A 25,960-nucleotide genomic window follows, 5' to 3' on the forward strand; every position below is an offset into this window, starting at 1 on the left:
TTCCTGTCTGATTAATTCTGGTTTCTCCAGGCTTTCTTATTTTCTTCTAAGCTAATGAATAAATGCTTGATTATCCACTCTTGCTGGGAGAGGGAGCCTGAGAGAGAAATGTGTATTTTTTACCATGCAGCGAGTCAAGGCACTGGCCTTTTTATTGTTTTCATGATAAGTGTTTTGTAATAGTGTTAGAACGCTAGTAAATGATAAAATTAAAAATGGCGTTGACTTTATGGTACACGATCTAATTAGTTAGCCTGAAAAGAATAAGACAAAAAGGAAATTGTAGAGGGAAACAGGACCTTTATTGAAGGTTTACTTTCTACTGATCATACTGTAGGATCTTGCCTGTGGGGACACATTTTTAATGGGAAATATAGCACTTTATTGTGAAACTCCCGTTTGAATTCTACTTGCAGATAAATATGGAAAAGAAATAGTTGAGGAGCACAGAATGGTTATTTTGCAGAACTGGTGTCGATTTGGACTATTTGGGTAGTTTTCTTCCTTTCCCCTGTTGTTTTCAACCAGCCCAAATTTCTGCCTGGAGAACAAAGACTGTATTGTGCTTTGGGTATTAAGGTAGTTTGCAAATAAGAAAGGGGGGGAAACCACTTAGACTGTCTTGTTTCTGGTCAGTTGCCAGCAGTGCTGTTCTTGCTTGCTGTATGAACAGAATACCAATATAAGGGAATCAATTGCATTCTCAGTATACACTGGAATGTAAGTCCATGAAAGTGCTGAATAACCAAAACTGCTGGGTAAATATGTCACTGCTCTTGTGACTGATGTTAACTGTATCCTAATGATTTCAGCCGGAGAAGGAAGGAGAGCCAACAGATGTGAAATAGCAAAGGACAGGGGAATTATTAAGTAACCTGTTGGAGTGGTGGAGATACTTAGATGCAGCTCTTAATACACCAGAGAGACAATTATCACATGCAAGATTATTGAAACAACTGCCACATCTGTTAACTTAATTAACTAAAATGTTCTTCAAAATGCCACTCAGTCCCTTTAGTGAACAGCAAAGAAGTAACATTGAAATTCACCCAGTGGGATTTCCAGCAATTTCATTTTCTTTAACCACGTCTGGTTTTAAGTTCTAACATGCTTTAGGCAGTGATAGTTTTGGTGAGACCTTTTAATGTTCAGCAATCTGTCTTCTATTGCAGTGCAAGGATACACACTGGACTTTTGCTACTGTTAAAGACTAGTTTTGGTCCCACTGGATTCCTTTCTCCTCATGAAGTAGAACAGTTATTAAATGCCATTTCCATTTCCTTCAGGGCCATTACCATATCAGTTACAGTCTTTTAATTCACCGTGCACTATACTTATCCAAACAACACTAAAAGATAGGGACTGAGAGTAGATTTTCACTCACCGCCCGTGTGTAAATAGATCAAGTCAATTTTATCAAAAACTTGGAAAATAGCTTGGTTTATTCTGAGCCAATTACTAGCCAGATTGGATGTCGTGCTAGAATCCTGTTCTTCTTCCAGCCACCATAATGCCCCGACCCCTTCCTTCACACACACCCTTATGTGGTATTAGCTGCTGCCACATCAGCATTGAAGGAAGGAAGGTGGGAGCTCTCTCTCCCCTCATTTTCTCCTTCATCAGGGAAAATACCATTACCAAGGGTTCTTTAGCGGCATTCCAGGAACCAAGAAGGGGAGCAAGAGATAATTAAATCTCTTCCAGCATCACTAGAGCAGCAGCAGCTGCTGTTGCTGCCAGAGTAATTGCCAAGAAAATATTTAGGTGGAAGGAGTTTTTATCTGGACTGGATTTAAATATGAGCTGGAAATGAGCTCAGGGACTGTATTGTTTGCCTCACATTTAAGACAAGAGGGAGCATTATGTTGCTGGAGTCCATGTTCCAGACCAGGGAAATACAAACTTCAGTGACATTAGTATTTACCATTTTACAAACATTTATTCCACTGCAATAAGGGATACCAAGTTTCTGAACTGAGACAATTGATGTGGATGCAGATGTTCATCAAAATGTCTGTCCATATAATAACCCATAATTCATGATCCGTTGAATCACAGGATGGTTTGGTTTTTTTTAATGTGACTAGGGATGGGCATCTCCATCTGAGGCCACTGGTTGCTGTGCACAACTAGAACAGGATAGAGGCCATTATGCCTAATCTGCTGTAGATACCCTGATGTTCCATAATTTTATGTCTGGAATTATTAGGCACACTATAAGCAAGAATTGGCCTCTGTCTTGATTAAGGCCACAGAAGAGGTACATTCTTTCTGGACAATTTGATTATAATGGAGTCATCCATTTGTGACTTCTTCTCAAGTGTGTGCTGGACACAGGGGGTAAGTTTTCAGCAAAACAAGTTTCCTTACACCAGTTAATAGATCTAGCAAAAGATAAAGGTAAAGGTTTCCCTTTCTCGAAAGTTAGTCGAATCCGACTCTAGGGGGCGGTGCTCATCTCTGTTTCCAAGCCAAAGAGCCAACGCTGTCTGAAGATGTTTCTGTGGTCATATGGCCAGCATGACTAAATGCTGAGGCGCACGGAACACTGTTACCTTCCCACCAAAGTGGTACCTATTTATCTACTTGCAGTTTCTTGCTTTCAAACTGCTAGGTTGGCAGGAGCTGGGGCCAGAGGCAGAAGCTCACTCCGACACGCAGCACTAGGGTCTTGAACTGCCAAACTACATACCTTCCAGTCTGCAGCTCAGTGTCTTAACCTCTGAGCCACCGCTCTAATTTGTAATTGTCTCCTTTGAATGGCAGCAGGTCTTCGTGGTCTCTGGCACAGAAGGTTCTTTCCCATTACTTTCACCCTGAGATCCTTTAAGCTGGTGATGCTAAGGATCGAGTCTGGGGTATTTTCTATATATAGCAGGTGTTCCTCTACTGAGCGGTGCCCCCTCCTCAGTTCCTTCCTCCTGCCGTACAGTCAAAATACAGTATGGTCTATGAACTACTTATATCAAAGTAATTAATTTAAGCTGGTTTACTACCATTTATTTCAGCAAAGATTGATGTATAGCTTTAACAGAAAATTGCATCCATATAGAATCTTGCTTCTAGCTTGTTAATTGGAACCTAAAGAATTATAGCGTGTGATAAATTTTCTCTTTCAGGCATCGGATCTCTAAATCTAAGTTTAGGTAAGTAATCTTTTAAAACTTGTTAACCCCTGGTGTTTATGTGAATGCTCTGTGTATCTCTTTGATGTTATAAACAGTCATCACTAGGCATGGTACGCTGCTAACTAAGTTGATCAGTAGGCTGGTTGAATACTCCCTTTACCGCTTTTGCAAGACCCATCAAAACTGGCTATTATTTGGAAAAGGGGAAATCTAATAATGATTGAAACTGTTGACAAGACCACCTTGTGCATGGCATTCTCTTTGACATAACTACAAAAAACATGAAGCCATGGGAAGAAAATGGGCATCAGAATGGACATGTAGTTAGGAACACATGGTAGGGGTGTTCAACTGCTTATACATTAAGGCAGGGGTCTTGTTGTAGAAAAAGAGCTGCCGGAGCTCATTAGCATAACTCATTAGCATAACTTATTTGCATATGCCACGCCCCCTGACATCACCGGAAGTGACAGAAGGCCACACCCCCTGACATCACCGGAAGTGTGTCAGAAGGCCCGGCTACTTACCCTCCTGCTTCATCCTCATTCCCAAACGGAATGAGGATCGAAGCAGAGGACGGGGTAAAGAAGGGGGCGGGGCTTCACCACGTGACCGCCCCGCCCCCTAGAGGTTCTCTTCCGGAGCTCCGTACCTGAGAGCTCCCCCCCGACTAGAGCCCTGCATTAAGGAATGCCATAAGTTCTTATCTGGTACGTATGAGTGTGGAAACGCATAGATTTATCTCATAAGATTTTGCTGTATGATCCACACAATATTCTTAACATATTATTTTACAAGCTGATGATCTAGAACGTGATGTGTGCCTGTCCTTGGACTTAGAATGAAATAGATGGGAATGGCCAAACAGGATTTACATCCTATTTTGCATATGCATTGTACAACACACACACCCTCCAAAAACCAGCTTTATTATCCAGGGGCCAAGTGTTGCTTGGAAACTGGTTGCTAAGCAAGCTAAATTCTGAAGGGTTGGAAATATATAATTAGCTTTAAATACTTTGTGTGGTTAGTAATTACCCTCAGAAATCATTGTGGCGCTCAGGAGAGGCTGTATGTTCCAGGAAAGTGAATCGTAATGTGGCATTGCGCTAGCAGACTTTGTCAGCAAATAGTATCCATAGCTCTAGGTTCCTCAACCCTGCTAACAAGACCATGGAAAATAATGTTGGATGAAGAAGGTGATTTTTTTGGATGAAGGAGGCAATACCTGAGTGGTTGTTGAAGCTCTGAATAGTTAACAATTATGTACCAGAAGAACAACACTGGATTGACTTTTCCAGTGACTTTTCTCCAGGCAGTGATCAGACCTGTAGTTATTCAGTCATGGAGATAGGTCAAGGAAATAGCTCTCTGTGTGCATGTAAAGTGCTATCAAGTGCATGTAAAGTGCCAACTTATGGCGACCCCAGCAAGGGGCTTTCAAGGCAAGTGAGAATCAGAGGTGGTTTGCCTTTGCCTTCCTCTGCACAGCCTTCCTTGGTGGCCTCCCACCTTGATCTATCATAGTGAACTAGAAAGGCTCTCTAAATTTGGCAGACTCATTGGATTATTGCTGTAGAAAAGGTGCAGGCGTGCCTTCTCATATCTCCTGACTTGCAAGCACTTTGGTACAGGTAATTGGGCCAGTCTCATCCTGGAAGTTATAAGTCACTTCAGAGGGTTTTGTGAACTACTTTTTGCAGTAATGATCACAGATGCTCCATTTGGAGTTCCCTTAGGAAGACACACACATGCACACATTTTCCTGGGTTTCTTTTCTCCTTTTTAAGCCGCTACTGGCGCAGATGGAATCGGTTCTGCAGGCGAAAGTGTCGAGCTGCTGTCAAATCTAATGTGTTCTACTGGCTAGTGATCTTCCTTGTGTTTCTCAACACCCTCACCATTGCCTCTGAACATTACAACCAGTCAGACTGGCTCACTGAAGTCCAAGGTAAGAGGAGGCATGTGGCTCTGCTTTTTCAATCTTTGTTTTGTCTTTTGTTATTATGTTATTACATGTGATCTAAACTAAACCAATTGCAATTTTAAAAAAAGCATTTGATCACATAGCTACCAGAAACAATGCTGAAACTATTATGTATACATCTTGATAGATATTTATATACGTCACCTTCGAATAACTAATGAAAAGAAACTATTCAGTATGTTTTCCTTATTTTCTTTGTGGTTATTTCCTGACCAGTTAGCATTAGGAAGGGAGAATATAAACTGAAATTAATGGACCAGCAATTGCCATCCCATTTTACATGGTTAGACAATTAACCCATTAACCAATTAAACCCAAATTAGGGTTAACTGTGGATAACAGTACAGCTTACAAGGCAGTGAGTGAGGACTCAGAGATCAATACTAATGTTCAGATACTGCAGTTGCACAAATATCTGTTGTATGTGCATTCAGTAGTGCTGCCAGGTCAGCGTTTTAAAAAATAAAAGACTCTCTGGAGCTGTCAAGGTTTGTTATGTTAAATGTGAATGTGTTATTCTAGAAGAGGTACTGTCAGCTTCTTGAACTTGGAGAACTGTATGTCCTTGGTCAAGCTGTTTGGAGGCCAGATTCATTCCCCTAACCATAATATCAATCCCCCCTCTGTCCATCAGCTTGACCAAGGAGTCTACCCCCTGTTGTCATCTCCCCAGGGAGTCATCGCCCCCATGTTAACATAAAGGTACAATCTCTCATTTGGGGGGGAAAGGGTGTGCCTGCAATTTTAAAAACAGTGCATACCATTCAGTTGGGAAATTGGTCTACAGTAATTCTTGGCTGTCTGGTAACTCTGGACAATGTGAAAGACATGGCTCACCATCCATTTAGGAGGGTGTTTTTTTTTGGGGGGGGGGTGCTAGTCATTTGCCATGTGTTTTAGAAAACAAATTATAAAAGTTACCTTTGGTTTCAAGTTATATATTAGCAAACCCTAGAACAGAAATGTCATCTAATTTAATACATCAAATATCACTAAAGCAAAATAAGGACAAAGATAGAAGTCTACTAAACTTGAATTTCATATAAATGTTAGCAAAAAAGTCAACAGAAGCAAGACAGAGGTTAAAAGTACTTAAAATAAATTATTCTAGGCAGCGTGTCCAAGAGAATAATACCTAAGCTTGCATTTTGTTATCACCTACCTGTTGTGTTTTTCTTCAAGTGACACTATAATGATCATTACTTGTCTGTTTTCTTTTATGAGACACTGCGAATAAGGTACTGCTGGCTCTTTTCACGGCTGAGATGCTGCTGAAGATGTACAGCCTGGGTCTTCAGGCCTATTTCGTGTCTCTCTTCAATCGCTTTGACTGTTTTATTGTGTGTGGAGGAATCCTGGAAACCATCTTGGTGGAAACCAAAATCATGTCACCACTGGGTATCTCAGTGCTGAGATGTGTCCGACTGCTGAGAATATTTAAAATCACAAGGTATTTCTCTCCTCCCGTTGATGACTAATGAAATCCCTTGAAAGTGGAGGTCACCGTTCCTATGAGGAAATCTTGTGTGCAACAGTGTCCTAGAAAATCTCTTTACAAGCACCATTGTTGCCTAACTTCAGCCCCTCCAGCCAAATAATCCCTTGCAGTATCCAGTTTCTGGTCATCTTAACCACCTTTTTGATTCCCACTGCTTGCCCTTTAAAATTATATTATATTATACATCAAAACAGCTGTTCCCATGTCCAGCTAGTTTAAATATCCCTGTCAATAAAGTCTCCTCCACCACCACCCCCAATTCCATACCCTTCTAAGTGACTGAAATGCTGGCAAATTGCAAATTCCACACTAGTCATTCTCGTTATCACCAGTGCAGCTAATTCAGTGGAATAGAGAGGAGCTGATGGCCAGACAGGAAGCAGCTGCTGTTGGTAGGTCAGCACCTTATGAAGAGCATTGCTTCCTAGTGCGAAGAAGGTTCATTAACCTATGTGGAAAGGTTAAGATGTAGATCTTTCATTTGACAGGCCTGCTTTAGGAGCCCCTGAGAACACTATGTATGTGCCATCAAGTTGCAACCAGCTTATGGCGGCCCAGTAAAGGGCTTTCAAGGCAAGTGAGAAGCAAGAGGTGGTTTGCCATTGTCTTTTTTCTGCAGAGACTTCCTTGGTGGTCTCCCATTCTATACCTGACCCTGCTTAGCTTCCGAGATCTGATGAGATCAGGCTATCCCATACCATTCCACATCCCCAGAGAATACTGTCAGTCATAAAATGTCAGCCTTTGAGTAATTAAAATCTTTAAACCAAAACCACTTAGCAAATTCAAATGTCTTAAGAGTCAACTCACTTCCAGGGTCACTAATTATTTGCTGTATAGTTTGGGGAGAATTTTCTGTTTTCCCTTTTCAATGTATTTGTCATAAATGTTTTACTGTTCATTTTCTTCCTGCACCTGATTAGCCAATTCTGAATTGTATGTTTACCCTCCCCTACCAAAAATGTGTGGGCTTTATATGCTCTTGGCCAGTCTTTGCCCCCACCTATTTCATATTTACCTGATCACTTCTTTCCAGATTGCACAGGAATCCTCTCCGTCTTGAGAGGGAGGTATTCTTTGGGTGAATTGTCTATATTTGCTCAATCGACTTGGTTGGAAGCAATTGTGAGTCCCACCAGGAGGGAAGTGGCTTGATTTGCCCAGAATGTCAAAGGCAAAGGAGTGCCTCCATTGATACATCATTTCTGTGTCATTAATCCTTTGACCTTTCTTCTAGCTTTTATAGTTCAATGCCAAGCACAGTTATGCCCTCCTAAGCCATTTGATTTCAATAGAAGTGTAGAATTGGAGTGTTAAGGAAGCATTAATCTCATGTCAAGAAGTCTTCCCTTAATCTTCTTGCTCTCTAGAGACTCTTCAGCTTACTCCATGACCATTGAAATGTCTGCTTGCATTTATGTGCACATGCCTCCTAGACAACCATTTTATGATAGTAGCTGCACCATAGCTATTCCACTCCTCTTGCTATCAGGGCCAGTTCAACTGTACAAGCATTTGGGATGGCAATATTTTTAGCAGTATTAACAAACCTGAATAGCATCTGAAAGGTCTACCCAGAATTGCTTCCAGTGTTAGAGATTTTTAGGCTGCCTCTCTCAGATCGTGTGATACATGAGCACCACAATGACTTGGACTAATTTTGTTTACCAGTTCCACTCAGTAACTGGAGGTGGTAATTATCCCATGCAGTGATACACGGGAAAGTAACCTATAGCGTATATCATTAAGTATGCCTGTGTATCTAACAGTGTCCCAAGGGCCAATCGTGAAAGCTGCTCACAAAGAAAGTAGGGGTTTCTACATACTTTGGGGACTCCGTAGGTACACAGAAAAATATTACATTGTAAATTAACCAAAACAAATACTTCCCCCCATGACCTAGTAGAAACTGAATGTGGTCCAGGAAATATGGAATGTTGAGACCAGCTGATTATCAGTTAAAAGGAAAAGGGGGACTGGAAACTCACGTGCTCCGATTCTTGAGACTTCATAGAAACCTGGATGGGTAGGCTTTTGGTGGGATTTTCAAATTGTTCTTCCCAGCTTCAAGGCCTCCAGCTTGCATAGTTCTGTTAGTGACTGCTGGACTAGTGCTCTTCATTTCTGTAATCACTAGGTCATAACTACTTGTGTTCTTCTTATTCGTCGGTTACATTTCTTCTATTGTGGGAATCAAAGTGGCCTTGAAACAAGAGTCCTGTTTAGTTTTGACAAGGCTGCTAAGGCTCCTTCTGACCATACCTTGGGACCAACACTTCTTGCCATTAGTGGTAACACTTGTGATTCTAAAACAAATATTAACATCAGTGGATATAGAAAATAGTTGTCCCGTTGAGTGTTGACTCGATGAGAAATAGTTGTCGGGTTCATCTTAGGCAGCTCTCCAGAATTTTCCCACATTTTCCTCTGGACACCATATGTGGCAAAACAGCCAACTCCCAGAAGGCTGGTGTGTGATGGAAATAGGAACAATATTGGGCTAGGAACTTTTCCCTCTGTACCAAATAAATAAAAACAGGTTGCTTACCTGTAACTGATGAGCTTCGAGTGGTCATCTGTGCAGTCACACACCATGGGTTTTACGCCTACGTCAAACCTCCGTTGGGAAGCCTAATAAGCTTTAGTGGCAGCTTTCCAAGTGCGGAGTCCTCCACAGTCTTGTGCAGCACGCTCCATCTGAGCATGCTCAACAGCCCCGGCGGACTCCGCCCCCACTCAGTTCCTTCCCACACCGCCGACCACCCCAAGGCTGTCTTTCCAACCAGAGATGATGTCAGCAGTGGGGATGGCTGGATGGGCGTGTGTGGCCTGCACAGATGACCACTCGAAGATCATCAGTTACAGGTAAGCAGCCTGTTTATCTTCTTCGTGGTCTCTGTGCAGGCCACACACCATGGGTGACTGGCAAGCTAAACCAACAGCAGGATGGCGGGCGCTGGCATCTACCACCACCAATAAATAGAGGGCATCGGAATGCTTAAACAGTCAACCTTTTATTTTAAACCCGTATCCCACAAGGGAGGAACAGAACATCAGAAATTATGCAAACCTCATAACATTTTACATAGTAAGTAGCAGTAGGAAGTAGCTTCTATACAGAACTTGCTGGCGAATATGCAAAGAACAAGTTCAGGCCTATCTCTTGCTATATCTCAGAACTTACAATCTACCAAACAGAAGAATTTAGAACCATGGGGTTCGTCATGTGCAGAAAATAGATCGGAGGATTGCTTGATCGTAGCAAGCATCCTTTCTAGCCCTCATATCCATCACATAATACGTCGTGAAGGTCGATGGCCTCGCCCAAGTGGGCGCCGCACAAATGTCATGTAGGGGTACCCCTGCCATGAAGGCCGCAGAGGTGTGTGGCCTGCACAGAGACCACGAAGAAGATCTAAATAATGGGAAGAACTGAAGCCTCCTGAAGTTAAAAGCTGGAGAGCTGATCCCTAAATTAAGGTTGAAAGTAGGACTTGATTGATTCAATTATATAATTATATAAGCTGTATCCAAAAACTACATTTTTTATAGAGAGAGCTTTAACTAAATATGCATTAAATATGATCCTTCTATAGCTTAATTTTAGTTTAGTGTTAGTGTTTGCAGTGTTTTTTGTAGTCTTTGTAGTAAGAAAATAATTTTAAAAAATTCAAAAAGAAAAAAAGAAAGTAGGACCAAAGAAAGAACACAGTCAGCGCCCAGTTGTTTTTGTGTCTGTCAGACAGACCTATTAGCTTTTCATTTTCACCATCATTTTCATTGTGGTTCACCATCTGGCGACTTGGAATTGCTTGTGTGTGCGCCTCAACAATACTGGCTGCCAACACAAAGGAATCTTACAGGTTTTCAGCCATCACATTTGCCATCACATTTGCCTTGTGCTGTTGGCAATTGCTGTGTGTTCAGGCCTACCATCGTTTAAAAAAAATAAAAAATTACCCCATTTGTCCACCTTGTGTGTGTTGGGGATGGAACATAGTGCTTTGGTAATTCCTAGTTGTGTTTTTCACCAGGGCTTTAGACCACTGCCATTTATTTATTTACAAACTACTACTCCAGCATGTGTTTGAAGTGGCTCCTTGTGATAGGCAGAAGGTGATGGAATTAAACTACAATCATATAAAAAGAGAGTAAAATATATAGTAAAAATAACAAGATAATGTGCAGTAGAACAAATTTAGAGGTATTCAAGATGTGTGCAGTGAGTCAGAGAAGTAGCTGAGGCTACAATTCTAAGAATGCTTTCCTAGAAGTCAGCCCCATTTACTAAAATGGGACATTTCTGAGTAGGGATGCCAGCCTCCGGGTGGGAACTGGGGATCCCCTGGAATTACAGCTCATCTCCAGACTACCAAGATCAGTTCCCCTGGAGGAAATGGATGTTTTGGAGGGTGGACTCTATGGCACTGTACCCCCACTGAGGTCCCTCTCCTCCCCAGGCTCCACCCCCAAATCTCCAGGAGTTTCCCAACCTGGATCTGGCAACCCTGCCCCCCCATCCCCCACCAGTGGCCACGGGGGACCTGGCAGCCCGGCTTCTCAGGAGGCTTGCTTCAGACTGCCCTCTGAGTTGCTCAAAGCCCTGGTGGAAAAGGAAGGTTTTATAGCCTTGTGAATGGAAGCAAAAGAGGACAGTTACTCTGGTCCGAAGGTTTCCACCACAGCTTCAGAACTGTGACTGTTGAGAGTGGGCTGGAGCAGGGCTTGGTGTAATAAAGAAAGATGACTGGGAGGATTGATGTTGTTTTTAAATACCATTTTATAGAACAAGGGAGAAGGAGCGACATATGATAAAAGTTATTTATTTTGTATAGCTGTTTACCTATTCCAGCACATCAGTTGCTCACAAAGCAGTTTGTACTAACAGAATATTACAAAATACAACTTTGAGTTTAAAAATAAAAAAATAAACTAAAACCCGATAGTCATAAGACAATAATAAAATAAAGTTCGAATAACTAAAACCCAGCTGTGGTGGAAAGTGCTGTCGAGTCCCAGCCAACTTATAGTGACCCTACAGGGTTCTCGTGGCAAGCGATGAAGAGGCAGTTTGCTCTTGGTGGTCTCTCATCCAAACACTAATCCAAGGTGACCCTACTTAGCTTCTGAGAACTGATGAGATCAGGCCAGCATGGACCATCTGGGTCCCCTCCCAGAACCAGCACCCATTCCCACATACAGCTCCTTCCTTTCTGTTCTACGTGATCTTGTAATGTATCCTGTGAATCACATTCTGGGGTGTCATCTGTGAATTCACACACACACACAAAAAAAAAATCTGTGAATTCACAGGGAGAAATACCCTTAGTGACAAGCTAACATTCTGCCACTTGAGCCTGAGTCCCCATTCAGAGCAGTATAATTTCTGCCCAAACCCTGAACAGCACGGGGCAGAACTGTACAGGAAGCAGTTTTTGTGTGAAGGCCATTGCATTTAGACCAGCTCAGTTTTAACCTCATCAGTGGCTCAGTGGTTAAAATCACTCTCTCTTCTGGCAGCTGCTTCCAACAAATGGCCTCAGGTACAGGTCTACTCCTACATGGCTTGGGGTCTCATTAACAACTATGCCATTCAGGGATTAGTGTTTTAAAACTGGTTGTATTTTTGCCTTCTGCCACTTCGCTACAGAGGAAAAAGAAAGGGAAACTGACATTTGTAGGAAAACCTGCCTCTCTAATGTGGATTCTAATACTGACGTCCAGTCCATTATATCTATATCTATATATTTATTTATTAAGAAAACGTACATGTTGCTGCTCCAGAGACTTGCGGTAGGGTGGTTACAGCTAAAATAATGACACAAAATAATTCACCCATTAAAACAAGCCACTAAAGACCAAGCCAGAACAACACCCTGTGGGGTACAATACCAAAAGGAAAGGATGGCTAAGGAAAATCTAGGAAAAGGTTCTCAGAGCAGCACCTGCCATAGTGATTAGAATAGAACTGGGAAAATATCCACTGTACCCCTTACTGCAGGGGTGTCGAATTCATTTGTTATGAGGGCCGGATCTGACATAAATGAGACCTTGTCGGGCCAGGCCATGTGTGTCATAAAATATAATGCCAGGTAGCGAAGATATAAACTTTATAAAGGACACAGAGAAACACAATTAACTTTCACATTGCTTTCTTACTGAGAAAGACTGGATCATGAGGGCATGAACACAGTGAAAAGGGGGAAGGAACCCAGTTGCATCCAGGAGAGCCCTGGCATAAGGAGCCCAACAAAACACACACACACACACACACAGCCTAAGCAGGCCAACAGAATACACACACTGTAGCAAGGTACACAAAAGCTCATACCTTGAACAAAATTTTGTTGGTCTTAAAAGTGCCTAGTATTTATGCCATGCAATTGAGGTAGCCCAGCAAAGTAAGCTCTCCCTTGTTTCCTCCTTCAGGAAGGAGCCTCAGCCAGTGGAAGGAAAGAAAGGCTTCCCTTTGTCTCCTGAATAGATTGAGGCAGCCTGGCCAGGAAGCAAGCTCTGGCTGGTTCCCTCCCTCCCCGTGGGAGGAGGAGGGGGGAGCCTCAGCCAGTGCTTTACCAGACTCTCAATCGCACAGGAGTAGCTTGCCTATCTATCTCTCCTGTGTGATTGAGAGAGTCTGGTAAAGTAAGCAGCAGCAGAACAGGAAAAGGAAGCAGAAAACAACCAGGGCCTTGCGGGCTGGATTGCAGCCCTCCGAGGGCCTGATCCAGCCCCCAGGCCACATGTTTGACACCCCTGCCTTACTGTATGTACAGAAAGGTACGGCTTCTAGCTGACAGGAAAAGGCATGTGTGCCTAGTTTCCTAGCTGGAATTCTAAGCTTTGGGGGAGATACATGCTGCACACATGTAAAACCCAGTGCTGAGACTGCAGAAAAACTCAAAGGAAGTGATCATGTTTTCAGAATAAGGTGTGGATCCTGTGAAGGAAGCACTGAGGTACCAGTTGTGCCTTCTCTCCTCCAGCATTTGCAAACCCAAAGTAATGTTCAGGACTCAGTAAAGGTGATGTTATCTTTGAATTCACAGAAGCCAGTGTTGGCCTTTTGATAAACGTGGCATAAGCTGATAGTATGGTTTAAAGTCTATAATTTTACTGGTGAAATCCACTTTCCAGGCACAAATATTTATGGTCTTAAAATATCTGTGTAAAGATGATAAAGCTAACTTGAAGTAGGTCTTGTGTGATTGCCCCATTATTAGTAACATAACATATAATAAAAAAACAACCTCTATAAAATGTATAAATAGTATTAGTATTAAAGTGTTCCTACCTGAGTTTCCCAGAAAGCGAGTAGTGTGGGCCCTTTCCCTCTGAGAATGAGTACACTGAGCAGAATTTCAACCCATCTGCCTTTGCTTCCAAAATGTTTCCCCATCTATTCTTGTTTGTTGTCACTGAGCTGATCTCTGAAGTGAGCTATTATGGCTCCTTCTGAACAGCTGTGAGTGTTGTAATGATGTTGGTTAGAATGTAAGTCACTAAAGCATGTTACTAATCACTGCATTTTGGTAAAAGGGTTTTTTGGTGGTTTCCCCCCCCCAATAATCTTCTGGATGTATGAGGTACAGGAGTGGGGGAAGGCTTATGCAGCTGTAAAAATACTCATTAACTGCTGTAGGCCCCATTATCTCAGGGAAGTGCATGGATGATTCATTTCTTGACAGGCTGTTTGAAATAGGCATGTTTTAGAAACAACGGGCATCCTGACTGAAGACAAAACCTAATGCAGCATCTTCTTTGGACACAGGAAATGTAACCCTCCTTCTTTTGATTCCCCAGGTACTGGAACTCCTTGAGTAACCTGGTGGCTTCCCTGCTCAACTCGGTCCGCTCCATTGCCTCCCTGCTGCTGCTCCTCTTCCTCTTCATCATCATCTTCTCCCTCCTAGGAATGCAGCTGTTTGGGGGAAAGTTTAACTTTGATGAGATGCAAACCAGAAGAAGCACATTTGACAACTTTCCCCAGTCACTACTTACTGTGTTCCAGGTATGGCTTTATAGCATTTGGTTTATTTGAAAATCTGTTGATTGAAAGACTGGTCAACACAGTCAAGAAAACTCTTATGCCAAAGTAAAAAGTCGTAAGCAACATTCACTAAAATCCAGTTGGAATGTCAAACAATCTTGCCACATCTTCTAAAAGCAGGCAGGGATGGGCCAGGGTATCGTCTTCTTGGGTCAAGAGTTCCTGTAACAGGGGTTACCTCTGAGAAGATTCATTTTATAAAACAATTGAATTAAAATCTGCCAAAAGCAGATCTAATTTATCATTTTATTATCACATCTAATTTAATAATCCTCAGAGAGGATATTTAAATGCTTTCTTACCTCAAAAACCTCTTGAAGTGGAAAACAAACACAACAGAGAGAAGCGTCCAAGCTTACATTTGTACTGGATAATGGGCCACATGGGGACCCACTCAGCTATGTGACTTTCCCCGTCTGCATTGATACAGTCCTGACAGGCTTCTATGACATACTTAATTTAGTCATTTGAATTGCTTATTAGATTACTTGAAACAATGTCTGTACTCCACTTCAGGCCATTTTGTCATTCATTAGTCATTTGGTATTGTTCATTGTGGCATGTGAAATGGTACCGTTATAGCCTGATTTTGTCAGAACTTGGAAGCTAAGCAGGGTGGGTACTTGGATGGGAGACCAACAAGGAAGACGTGGCAGAGGAAGGCAGTGGCAATCCACCTCTGCTTAATCACTTGCCTTGAACACACCTATGGTGTTCACCACAAGTCGGCTGTGACGTGATGGCACTACACACACACGTTATTCGTTGTAAGCAGAAATTGAAATTAAACTTTGCCGAAGAGCTGTTTCGGCTTTCATTCCAAAGCGATACTAGGAGAGAGCAGAATCTGCAAGATCCTGATCCTGGTCATGCTTAAGTCCTAATAGCCTGAACATAAGAACATTAAGAACATAAGAGACGCCATTGTTGGATCAGGCCAAAGGCCCATCCAGTCCAACACCCTGTGTCACACAGTGGCCAAAAATACCAGGTGCCATCAGGAGGTCCACCAGTGGGGCCAGGACATTAGAAGCCCTCCCACTGTTGCCCCCCCCCCCCAAGCACCAAGAAGACAGAGTATCACTTGCCCCAGAGTCCCTATCTATACCTTGTGGCTAATAGCCACTGATGGACCTCTGCTCCATATGCTTATCTAATTCCCTTTTGGGAATTTAGGGACACTTGGGAAGGCACTCCCTCCCAGCCATGCTCTGCCTGGCCCATGGAGGTTGTAGTGGATGTTTTGCATCCAGGTGTGCGCTGTAGTGCAGATCAGCACCCACATCACATTGGGGTGTGCAGTTTCCAACCCACATCACATCTTGGCATGCAGTTTTCAACTAAGAGAGTGATAAGCTACACAGGGAAGGCCCCTTCCACATGTGAAACTCCTTTGCTTCATTGTGGATAATACGAATACTGCTTTCTGGAATTGTTTTCAGGTCAGGTTAGTAGCCCTGTCTGCACACCACTGTAGGGCAGAAGAAACTATGCTATTGTATTATATTATGCTGGATGCACTGTTACCGTTCATTCCAGTTCAGTTGATTGCCTAATATAAAGCAACTACAGAGCTTGAAATTGCTGTGAGATTTGTACTTTCGCTCAGAACACACATTTTCCCAGCCTGGTTGTTTTCAGCATAGATACATCTATCCACCACTCTTCAGACGTCTTCACGGTTGAGGCAGAAGTTGCTATTTGAACATCACACTTTTCACTGGGGATGTCACAAACACCTGCATGATGAATATTCACACTGCAGCATTTTCCATTCTTGGTTCTCGTCCCCATCATCTTTCAGGTTGCCCTCGTGAAGCGAGTGTGCGGATGCTTCAAGTGCAGTAATGGTGCTAAATGTGTCAGTCCCAGTGATCATTCACAAGTGACTGAAAGAGCCTATTGAAGTTAAACTCTACCTTTCGGTGGGGTCCACAGTCAAATTTAAAGTGAGATTTTAGCTTGTGAAATGCTAAATTGCCACGAGAGGAGACTATAAAAGACACTATTACTGTCACGTGTAGAAACACCCTTAAGTGTTTGGAAGGGTTCCTTCAGGATAGATCAGGACAGTGTTTCTCTTTTGGAACAGGGTTGTTTTGCAGGTTTTCTCCGTGCCATCTAACACTGTGTCCCCCCTATTGGTGGGAATATATCATTTAGATCCTGACTGGGGAGGACTGGAATTCGGTGATGTATGATGGAATCATGGCTTATGGCGGCCCCTCTTTTCCAGGAATGTTGGTCTGTATTTACTTCATCATCCTCTTCATCTGTGGAAACTGTATCCTTTAATGCCATCTGTCTTTTTTCAAATGGAGATAAATCAAGATGGGTAGCCGTGTTAGTCTGTCTGTAGCAGTAGAAAATAGCAAGAGTCCGGCAGCACCTTAAAGACTAACAAACTATGTGGCAGGGGATGAGCTTTCATGAGTCACTGCTCACTTCTTCAGATACCTGAAGAATATCTTCAGATATTTATTTATTTATTATTTTTATTATCAGATTTATACCCCACCCTCCCAGCTGAGGCCAGCTCAAGGCAGCTTGCATAAAAGAATTAAAAAACACACGAGTAAGCAATTTAAATAGTCCTAAAACCATATAAAACACTCCAGCATTAAAAGGTGCCAACATATCTGAAGACGTGAGCAGGGACTCACGAAAGCTCCTACCCTGCCACAGATTTTGTAAGTCTTTAAGGTGCTACTGGACTCTTGCTCTTTTCTACCTTTCCTCCCTTTTCTTAAACAGCTGGTTTGTGGAAGTGTGATTTACACAGCTCCCACGACTCCCTGTATTAAAAATGTTATGTTTGGGGACTTAAAATCTAAGATACATAACAATGCTCAGTTGATTAAAGATAATTTAAATCATAAGAAGTTTTAGGTAGAGAATAAATCTTTTGTCTTGCAGTCATCAGTGGCCAAACAATTTTTCTGAAAATATGTGAAGGTGTGTTGGCCAGGCAGGGAAGTGGGGCGAATATACATAGCAAGCCATGATCTCTATTTCAGGTTGCCTTCGACTACAATCATCTATCTCTAGCCAAAGACAGATCAGTATTATTATTTTCATCGTGCAGAAAGGGAGGCAGATTCTGAGAGAGGGGAGCTTGCCACCGGCTGAGTCCAAGGCAGGAGCAAGATTTTAAGCAGAGATTTTGTGGGTCAGAACTCAGTTTCTTAGCCACTCTGCTCCAGTGCTGTTGTGCTGAAAGCATTCAGGCAGAATGACCAGAATTAAGCTCATGATGTTTTAGAGCACCTCGGTTCAACTACTTGCTCAGTGGCAGGTGAGCCTGGCTAACAGAGTGATAAATATGAGCAGGTATTTTCATACATGTGCTTAAAAATAACCCAGGGATGCTGAATTCCTCCTTCTGTATTAATATTGCATGTAGCCAGATCTGCACATGGGTAGACTCTCTCTTTATCATACATGTACTTATCTGTGAAAACAAAGGCTTGAATGAAGCACAAGTGTAAACCCAGCAGCCCTTTCAGTCTGCAGATCATGTGCCCAGACTTAGAATTTGTATTTTTATTAATCAGACTGCTCTGACCTTTCCTCCTAATTTAGATCCCCCAGACTTGGTATCTGATGTCACTGTGACCATTACTTAAAAATGAATGGTACCGGCTCTTATGTGAAGGACAGGAAATTAAGGGGGGGGGGGAATCCACATCAGCTTAGAATGCCTGTCTTTTACATGCCTGCCCTTGAAATAGGGGCTGTAAGAAAATAGCCTGCTTTGCTGACCTTCTGGTCCTAGAATGATGTACTTTGTGTCCCTGATCCCAGTGCAGAGCAGTTTAATTTCTATTTGCAATTTATTTAAACTGACATTTACTAAACATGCTAAGGCTTTATTAGTGGGCCACAGAGGAGGAGCCAAAATTCAATGGGCTCAGTGCTTAAGCACTTGTATACTTCTACTGAACACAGCTCCATATGTTATATCACTATTTTCCACGGTAAATCTAATCTTTTTTACAGCCTGTGCTCTTTCCTTAGGTAAATTGTTCCCTAACACTGGAATCAAAACTGAAAAATCTCAGCTCCATTGTTGAATAAACCTTTACCCCTTGAAAAGAGAGGACTCTAAGCAGTCGGTCCCCAGCAGATCTTTGTGAATGGAAAGGGTCACACAAGAAAACAGAGTCCCTTTCTCAGAGATGCATACCAAAAATACTTAGAACTTTCTTAGTGCCCTCGTCCTATCCAGTGCCTATTTTTTTTAATGGCACATGTAACCAGACATACTGCTGAATGTCTTTTTGGCCAGTACTGTGGACAATGTTGCTGATGCTGAGAGCCTGACATCTGCCCAAAAAGAAGAGGAAGAGGAAAAAGAAAGGAAAAAACTAGCTAGGTAAACTGTTTGTCATTTGGTATACAAAAAAAAAGTTTTAATGGGTTGGCTCTAGATAGGAAGAGTATGTTCAAATGGCAGTTTCTTACTGGTGTTGTCATCCCCATCTTGAATCATAGGGAAGTGTCCCAAAGGAAATATTTTATTGTCCTCAGAGGATCAGATAGCACAGCCAACATTGCTTGTAGTCAGCCATGTACACTAGCTAGTACTTAGCATAAGGCTGAAGCAGTTCCTATACTTGGAGTATAAAAATCAGAACTGCTGAAAAAGTGCCCTCAGCCCCCCAAATTAGAGCCTGTGTGTGTATCCCAAAATGGTTTGGAAAGTATTCACTATTGGGCCTTCAGCTGTTGGCATAAGAATACGCAAAAATCATTAAAGACAAAGAAAATCAGATGGAATGGTACCTAGCAGAAAATTCCCATTTCATTTAAGTGATCTATCATCAATTTGCTCAGCGGTTAAACAGGTACATTCCCTTTCCTTCTGGTGAAACATATACAGAGGAACTATGTCTCCAAACAATACTATATTCAGGAATTTTCTGTGACATACTCTTTCACCTTACTGGTTTTACTTGTGTGTGTGTGTCCCCAACCTTCTTTGGGTTGCTAAGAATGGTTAAGCCTTCAGATCCCCCTAAATTCTCTAGCAAACAGAAAAGCACCCAGAATATATAAACATAAAATGATGGTGCAAGGGAGTTACTGTGTTAAAAAATCAGCCTTGGATGGAACTGGGAGCACTGGGGAGATCAGATTCTCCAGGAAGCAAGCTGAGCTTTTAGAGCATTATATAGTTTAAAGTGTGCCACTTAGCTCAGCCGGCCCAGCTATTGCTGAAGAGTACCCAGAGAGGAGGACGGCATAGCAATTGAAATGAAATTGTTAAACAGATGGCCTAAATGGAGAAACAAAGAAATCCCTTTTTAGACACTAGTACTTAGCAGAGTTCTTAGCTGACATTCTTATCATTTTGCAAGATGTTTTATGAGCATGATGCAGACAAAAATGTGTTGCCATTTTTGTGAACCAAGGCAAGGGGGGGGGCTGAGCAGTGTTCCCTCTAAGCTGAGTTAGTGTGAGCTAGCTCACAGTTCTTTAGCCTCCGGCTCACAAGTTTTTGTCTTAGCTCAAGAAGAATCACTCACTCACAACTTTAATGCCAGTAGCTCACAAAGTAGAATTTCTGCTCACAAGACTCCACAGCTTAGAGGGAGCATTGGGGTTGAGTAGAGTTTAGAGAAGGTAGGTGGCAGCTGTGCTGCTCCAAGAACACCAGGTCTTTGTTGACAGGGTGGGTGATATACTCTTTGCAGTGGAAAGCACTATTTTGTATTCCATTAACATTTGCTCCCCCCCCCCATCTGTTGAATTATTAGGACGGCTAGTCCTGAAAAGAAACAGGAGCCTGAGAAGCCAGCTGTAGAGGGGGAGACGAAGGAGGAGAAAATTGAGCTGAAATCGATCACTGCTGATGGAGAGTCTCCGCCTTCTAACAAGGTCTGCTGCTTGCTCCCATTCAGCTTCTCTCAAACTGATCATATTTGTGAATGAATGAATCAATGAAGTAACGAATGCACTATCATGTTTCCCTTTCTTTCTGTCAGAGCAATGTAGATGAATATCAGCCTAATGAAAATGAAGAAAAGAATCCCTATCCTACCACAGAAACGCCAGGTAACTCACTGTCTTCGCTTCCATCATTTCCCCCATCAGCACAAGAGGCTGAGTTTGAGATATATAAGGTGGTTACTGGTGCATCACAGCGAGATCCGTGTCAACTGATAAAAGTCATAGGCTAGTAATATTCTCATGGAAAGTAAAATGATCTTTGTAGTTATATCAGAAATGTTTTTGGCAGAACTCTAACTAATATTGGGATTTTTAACCCAATAGAAATTGCATTTGATATATGGTTATTATGGGCTGCGGTCACACGGAACATTAGCCACGCAAGAGAGATGGAAGACAGGTGGATTTTCCAGCCGCGATCTCACCAGCACATCTGGGAAGCGTAGCGCTTCCGTGGCACAACCGAGGCTTCCCGCCGAAAACCCGCAGCAAAAAACTAGTACCTCAGAGGTACTAGTTTCCGGAAACCGCGGGGCAAGGGTGGGCGTCTGATCGCGTTTCCGGTGGCATCCGGCGCCTGCCCGTGTCCCCTTGCGAAAAAGGTCCCCCCCCAAGTCTCCGTGGATGCGCACACGCACCCAACGGAGCATGCGCAATCGTCGTGTACACTAAAAAAGAAAACCAGTTTGCCACACCGCGCGCTTCTTTGTTGCGCGCAGGTGTGTCCTGTAATCGGCACTCTCCCTACCCACGGAACCTCCACGGTACCTCCACAAGACCTCCACAGGAGGTCTGATCGCTTAACTGCGCGTTAGTTTGCCCTGGGGCAAACAGCCACGCTCCCCCCCCCCCAGTTTCCTGCCCGTGTGACCAGAGCCATGGTATCTCAAATTTTTGGTTATTATGGTATCTCAAATTCTGATGACTGAGTAAATCATTTACGTTAAGGAGATATACATTCATCTGTTTAGCCTGTATAAAGTACATAATGTCTCTGCTAGCCACAGGAAAGGGCAAGGAGCTATCTAGAGCATTGGAGCCTTATTCTCTGACCCCCGAAACCATCCCTCAGCCCACCTCTAGTTTTGGACATGCTTCCAGCCACTGGGGCTAAAAAGATGCTTTTTCGCATTCAGATTAAAGCTGAGATTCTGAAGAATTCTGTACTTGTATCTTACTTTCATAAAGGCAAGATAGAACATGCTCAAAGCATGGGCATTTGCTCTCCTCTAAGGCTACTCATTATTCTAGATATCTGCCAAGAGTAAAATTAGACAGCTCCTTTTGATTATTGGCTGCAGTTCTCAGAAAGTATGTGATCGCTCCTTAAAGACAGTAAATATTTTTCAAAGTTTTGGGTGTGAGTGTACAGGATTCTTCCTTAGTGAGCTGAGACTGCCCCCTCTGTGGCAGACAGTGTCCGCTTTCATTCTGTTGAAAGAACCTTGACAACTAAGGGTCTATTTATGAGACAGTTGGACTTGTGGTGGCCGTGGGAAGACCATTTGAACCACTGTGCACATAGTGATGCCCAGCCTGTAGTGAGTTGTATATGCCTGCCACCGCTCATAGGGTTTGGCTTTTAGCATTCTTGAAGACATCTCATGTGGTGCTGCCTATAGTGTGCTGCACCATTGTAGCCATGGCCATCATGCATCCAGGAGAGTTGTGAGCCAGGGTACTCTAGTGGCCTGGAAGCAACTTCCTATTCAGTAATGAACACACTGGTTGGCTTCAGAGTAAGGACTACCTCTCTGCATTGGTTTCCCATCTCTGAAACTGGAAAGAGTCCAAAGATGAATAAGTAATCATATAAGGATGAATCATATTAGGATTGTAAAGTACCTTTGCCTGTAAAAGTGCTATAGAAAAGATGAACAGTATCTGAAACACCTTCTAAGTTTGCCTCTGCATGCAAGGTGAGTGTTGAAAGGCCAACTGCGGAGTCCCATGTTATTTTTTGCCCATTTCTAAAAAAACAAAAGTAGCCTTAGCCGATTCACAGCGAGAGCAGGAAAAAACCAAGAACGCTGTTAAAGTCCTTCTCCTCTGGACATTTTTTTCAGCTCAGAATTCCCCCAGCTGCCTTTTCTGTTAAAAGAAGAAAGATATAGAGTGTATCTTTTCTCCCACGGGGGCATTTTAATTTGAAAAGTGGCCTGGGGAAAGGGTTAGGGTCTCCTGGTCTAGTTTTCCTCAGCACAGCCTGTCAGCCTGCCAGTGCCACCAAGCGAAGTGACAGTGTGATGTGCAGTTTGTCCCCAAGACTTTTGCTTCTGAGGAACTTCTGGGTGTTTGCCCTGTACATTTGCATATACTTTCCCCCAGTCACTTCCCATTTATTCCTGTCTGCTTAGGAGCTGCCCGGTGATCACTGAACATGAGAAGCTCTTTGTCCTAATTAGCAACCCAAGCTTGCCATACTGTGAGCATCGGCAATGTGTTCTCATCCTGTCCATCTGGAGCAATAGCTGACTTTAGACCTCTCCTTGTATGCTGTCTCTGCCTGCAGGTGGCTTTTGCTCCGCCAGCCTTTTCTTATAGACAGGTTGCTCTGGATGTCATCATTTCTCATCTTGCCTCAGTTGTTCCAGGCTCCCCCCCCCCACACACACTTGAGGCTAAACCACTTATTGCTAAAGATCTTCCCTCAGGTGCCATCAGTCTGCCTTTCAGAAAGCCTTCACACTCAACCAGTCTCTGAAAATTGTTTGTGTTGTTCTTATCTGCTACTGGGGGGCAGGGGTGATTCTCCTCTTTAAACACATTGGGAGAAGTGGGGAAAGTGGTGCAGTCCCCTCTGGCTGGGCTGGGGAAAGTACTGCTTCTCAACCACAAAGGAGGGGACTACGCACACTTAAGCCAGCCTGTTGGGGCCATGAATACAAATCATTGGCTGTGTGTCCGATTTCTGTGAGAGCCTCATCTAGGGTTGTCTGTTCAGTGGTTAGCAATAATTACTGGTCAGTGGTCAGCAACAATTACTGGTTAGCAACAATTACTGCCTTAGAAAAGCAGTAATTATTGCCAGGTAGTCCTTGATTAAAATCCAGGCTAGCCTGGTCGCACCAGTTCTTGGAAGCTAGACAAGGTCAGTCCTGGTTAGTACTTAGTTGGGAGACCACCAAGAAAGCCCAGGGTTGCTACACAGAAGCAGGCAATGGCAAACCACCTCTGTTTGTCTTTTGCCTTGAAAAGCCTACAGGGTTGCCATAAGTCAGCTGAGACTTGACAGCACTTTCCAGCGCCAAGGATACTTTGTGGTGGGAATGCCCCTGGCTCTTGGATAGGATTTCTCTTTCTTTTTTTTAAGCCCCCCCCCCCATCCCCAAAGGGGGGAATTTTTTATTTGCATTTCTATAAAACTACAACAGAAATTGGGGAGGGAAAAATCTACAATCTATAGGAAAAAGTAAAGAAAACCTAACTAAAAACCCAAGAATGGAGGTTATACAATGCTTAAAACATAGTTATTACTCTTATACATTTGCTTTCAAACATGAAGAGTGCCTGCCAATCATCGCTTCTGTTGACAAAACCTGCTTATCTGACTGAACAGAGAGTAGTTCCAAAGCTATAATACAATAATTACAGCCCTTAAGAAAAATTTAGCATCACCACGCTTTACTCCCCCCCCAGGCATCTTTTAAGACCAATGTTCCCTCAGCAAGAACATTACAACACGTTTTTCTTCTTCCGTCTTCGCTGTATCTTCTTTCTTCAATTATCTTTTAGTTTCTATAAGTTCGGATCTGTCCATTCATGATATGAACCAGCTCTTGGATAGGATTTCTCATCTAAACTTGTCTTGGGAAGATCTTGCTCAGCCTCTGTTCTCAGTTCTGAAACCAAATAGACATCTGCTCACTCTACTTGCCTCCCCTGGTTTAGTCCTGGGTGTTTGGATTTTATAGGGTAAGATGACATAAAATCATAGAATCATATAGTTTGGAAGGGGCCGTACAGGCCATCTAGTAGTAAACCCCCTGCTCAATGCAGGGTCAGCCTACACAGTATCCCTGGCAAGTGTTTGTCCAGACACTGCTTAAAGACTGCCAGTGAGGGGGAGCTCACCACCTCCGTAGGCGGCTGATTCCGTGAGGGGGAGCTCACCACCTCCGTAGGCGGCTGAACAACTCTTACTGTAAAAACGTTTTTCCTAATATCCAGCCAGTACCTTCCCGCCCTTAATTTAAACCCATTATCATGAGTCCTCTCCTCTGTTGCCAACAGGAACAGCTCCCTGCCCTCTTCTAAGTGACAGCCCTTCAAATACTTAAAGAGAGCAATCATGGTCCCCCCTCCACCTCCTCTTCTCCAGACTGAACATTCCCAAGTCTCTCGGCCTTTCTTCATAGGGCCTAGTCTCCAGGGCTCTTGAAACTCTCCCTGCTGTGCTGTGATAACTTGCCAGAAGACAGAGCTGGTGACATGGACTGCAATCCTACAGCCTTCTAATTCAGTGGAAGTCAGTGGGGCTAGGTGCATAACTCTATTTACGATTGCCCTGTTGTGTTCTGGTGCATTTCAGGGCCTCCACTGAAGATGGCCAGAAAGTGCAACACAGAGGGTTTATTCTAATAAATTTTGCCCTTTTTAACTTCTAAGGCTGCATCTTTGAGAAGTCATTAAATGAAAGGGAGAACTTAAATTCTTGGCTTTTAAACTCTGTTTTATTTATTTTTGTTGGAAGGGTTGGTTTTATTTGCAGAATCATTTAATTGCCCATATCAGATTTACTGTAAAGATGATAAATAAAAGTTTTAAAAATCTGAGGGGACAAGATGGGCAGCAAGTGGTATCCAATGTTCCCTGTAAGCTGTAGAACCTTGGGAGCAAAAATTCTACTTTGTGAGCTGCTGGCATTAAAGTTGTGAGCAAGCAACTTGGCTACTGCCTAAATTAGTTTGCTCTGGAGCCCTCCTTCCTGAGCCAAGACAAAAATGTGTGAGCTGGAGGCTAAAAACCTGTGAGCTAGCTCACACTAACTCAGCTTAGAGGGAACACTGATCACAGCTACCAGCTCAGATGATGCAAAGTAGCAATGGGGCTCCATCTGGTCTGCTGGAGCTTCTGATTTTGGTCTGGCTTCTTAGTCTGAGCAATTCACTGCTGAGCTATACAGCTATACGGAGCCCCTCACATACTGCCCGTGTCCACTTACCTGCTTGACTGCTTGTTTGCCTCAACTACCTGCGTGGCCATTATTTGCTTGCCCCTAATCTGCCAGCTCTGACATTTAGTTCCATAGCATCACCCATATCTGGATTCACCACTTCGAATCCACAGGCAGTGCAGACAATTATTTTACTAACTGCCTTCATCTCTCCATGGCAGCCATGGGCGAG

At 43.1% G+C, this 25,960-nt stretch overlaps 1 protein-coding gene across 1 annotated transcript in view; it reads left to right on the forward strand.

Annotated features, from left to right (window-relative positions):
• The window catches only part of CACNA1C (calcium channel, voltage-dependent, L type, alpha 1C subunit), a 629,866-nt gene that overhangs the window by 441,139 nt on the left and 162,767 nt on the right, over positions 1–25,960 (forward strand). The window contains 8 exon segments of the mRNA XM_015422869.1: positions 3,120–3,146; positions 4,919–5,079; positions 6,340–6,565; positions 14,414–14,621; positions 16,824–16,944; positions 18,921–19,035; positions 20,420–20,540; positions 20,648–20,717. Of these exon segments, the coding sequence (XP_015278355.1) occupies positions 3,120–3,146; positions 4,919–5,079; positions 6,340–6,565; positions 14,414–14,621; positions 16,824–16,944; positions 18,921–19,035; positions 20,420–20,540; positions 20,648–20,717 (1,049 nt within the window).

The sequence above is a fragment of the Gekko japonicus genome, unplaced genomic scaffold, assembly GCF_001447785.1.
Source record: "Gekko japonicus isolate JY-2015 unplaced genomic scaffold, Gekko_japonicus_V1.1 scaffold34, whole genome shotgun sequence".
Classification (NCBI taxonomy): domain Eukaryota; kingdom Metazoa; phylum Chordata; class Lepidosauria; order Squamata; family Gekkonidae; genus Gekko; species Gekko japonicus.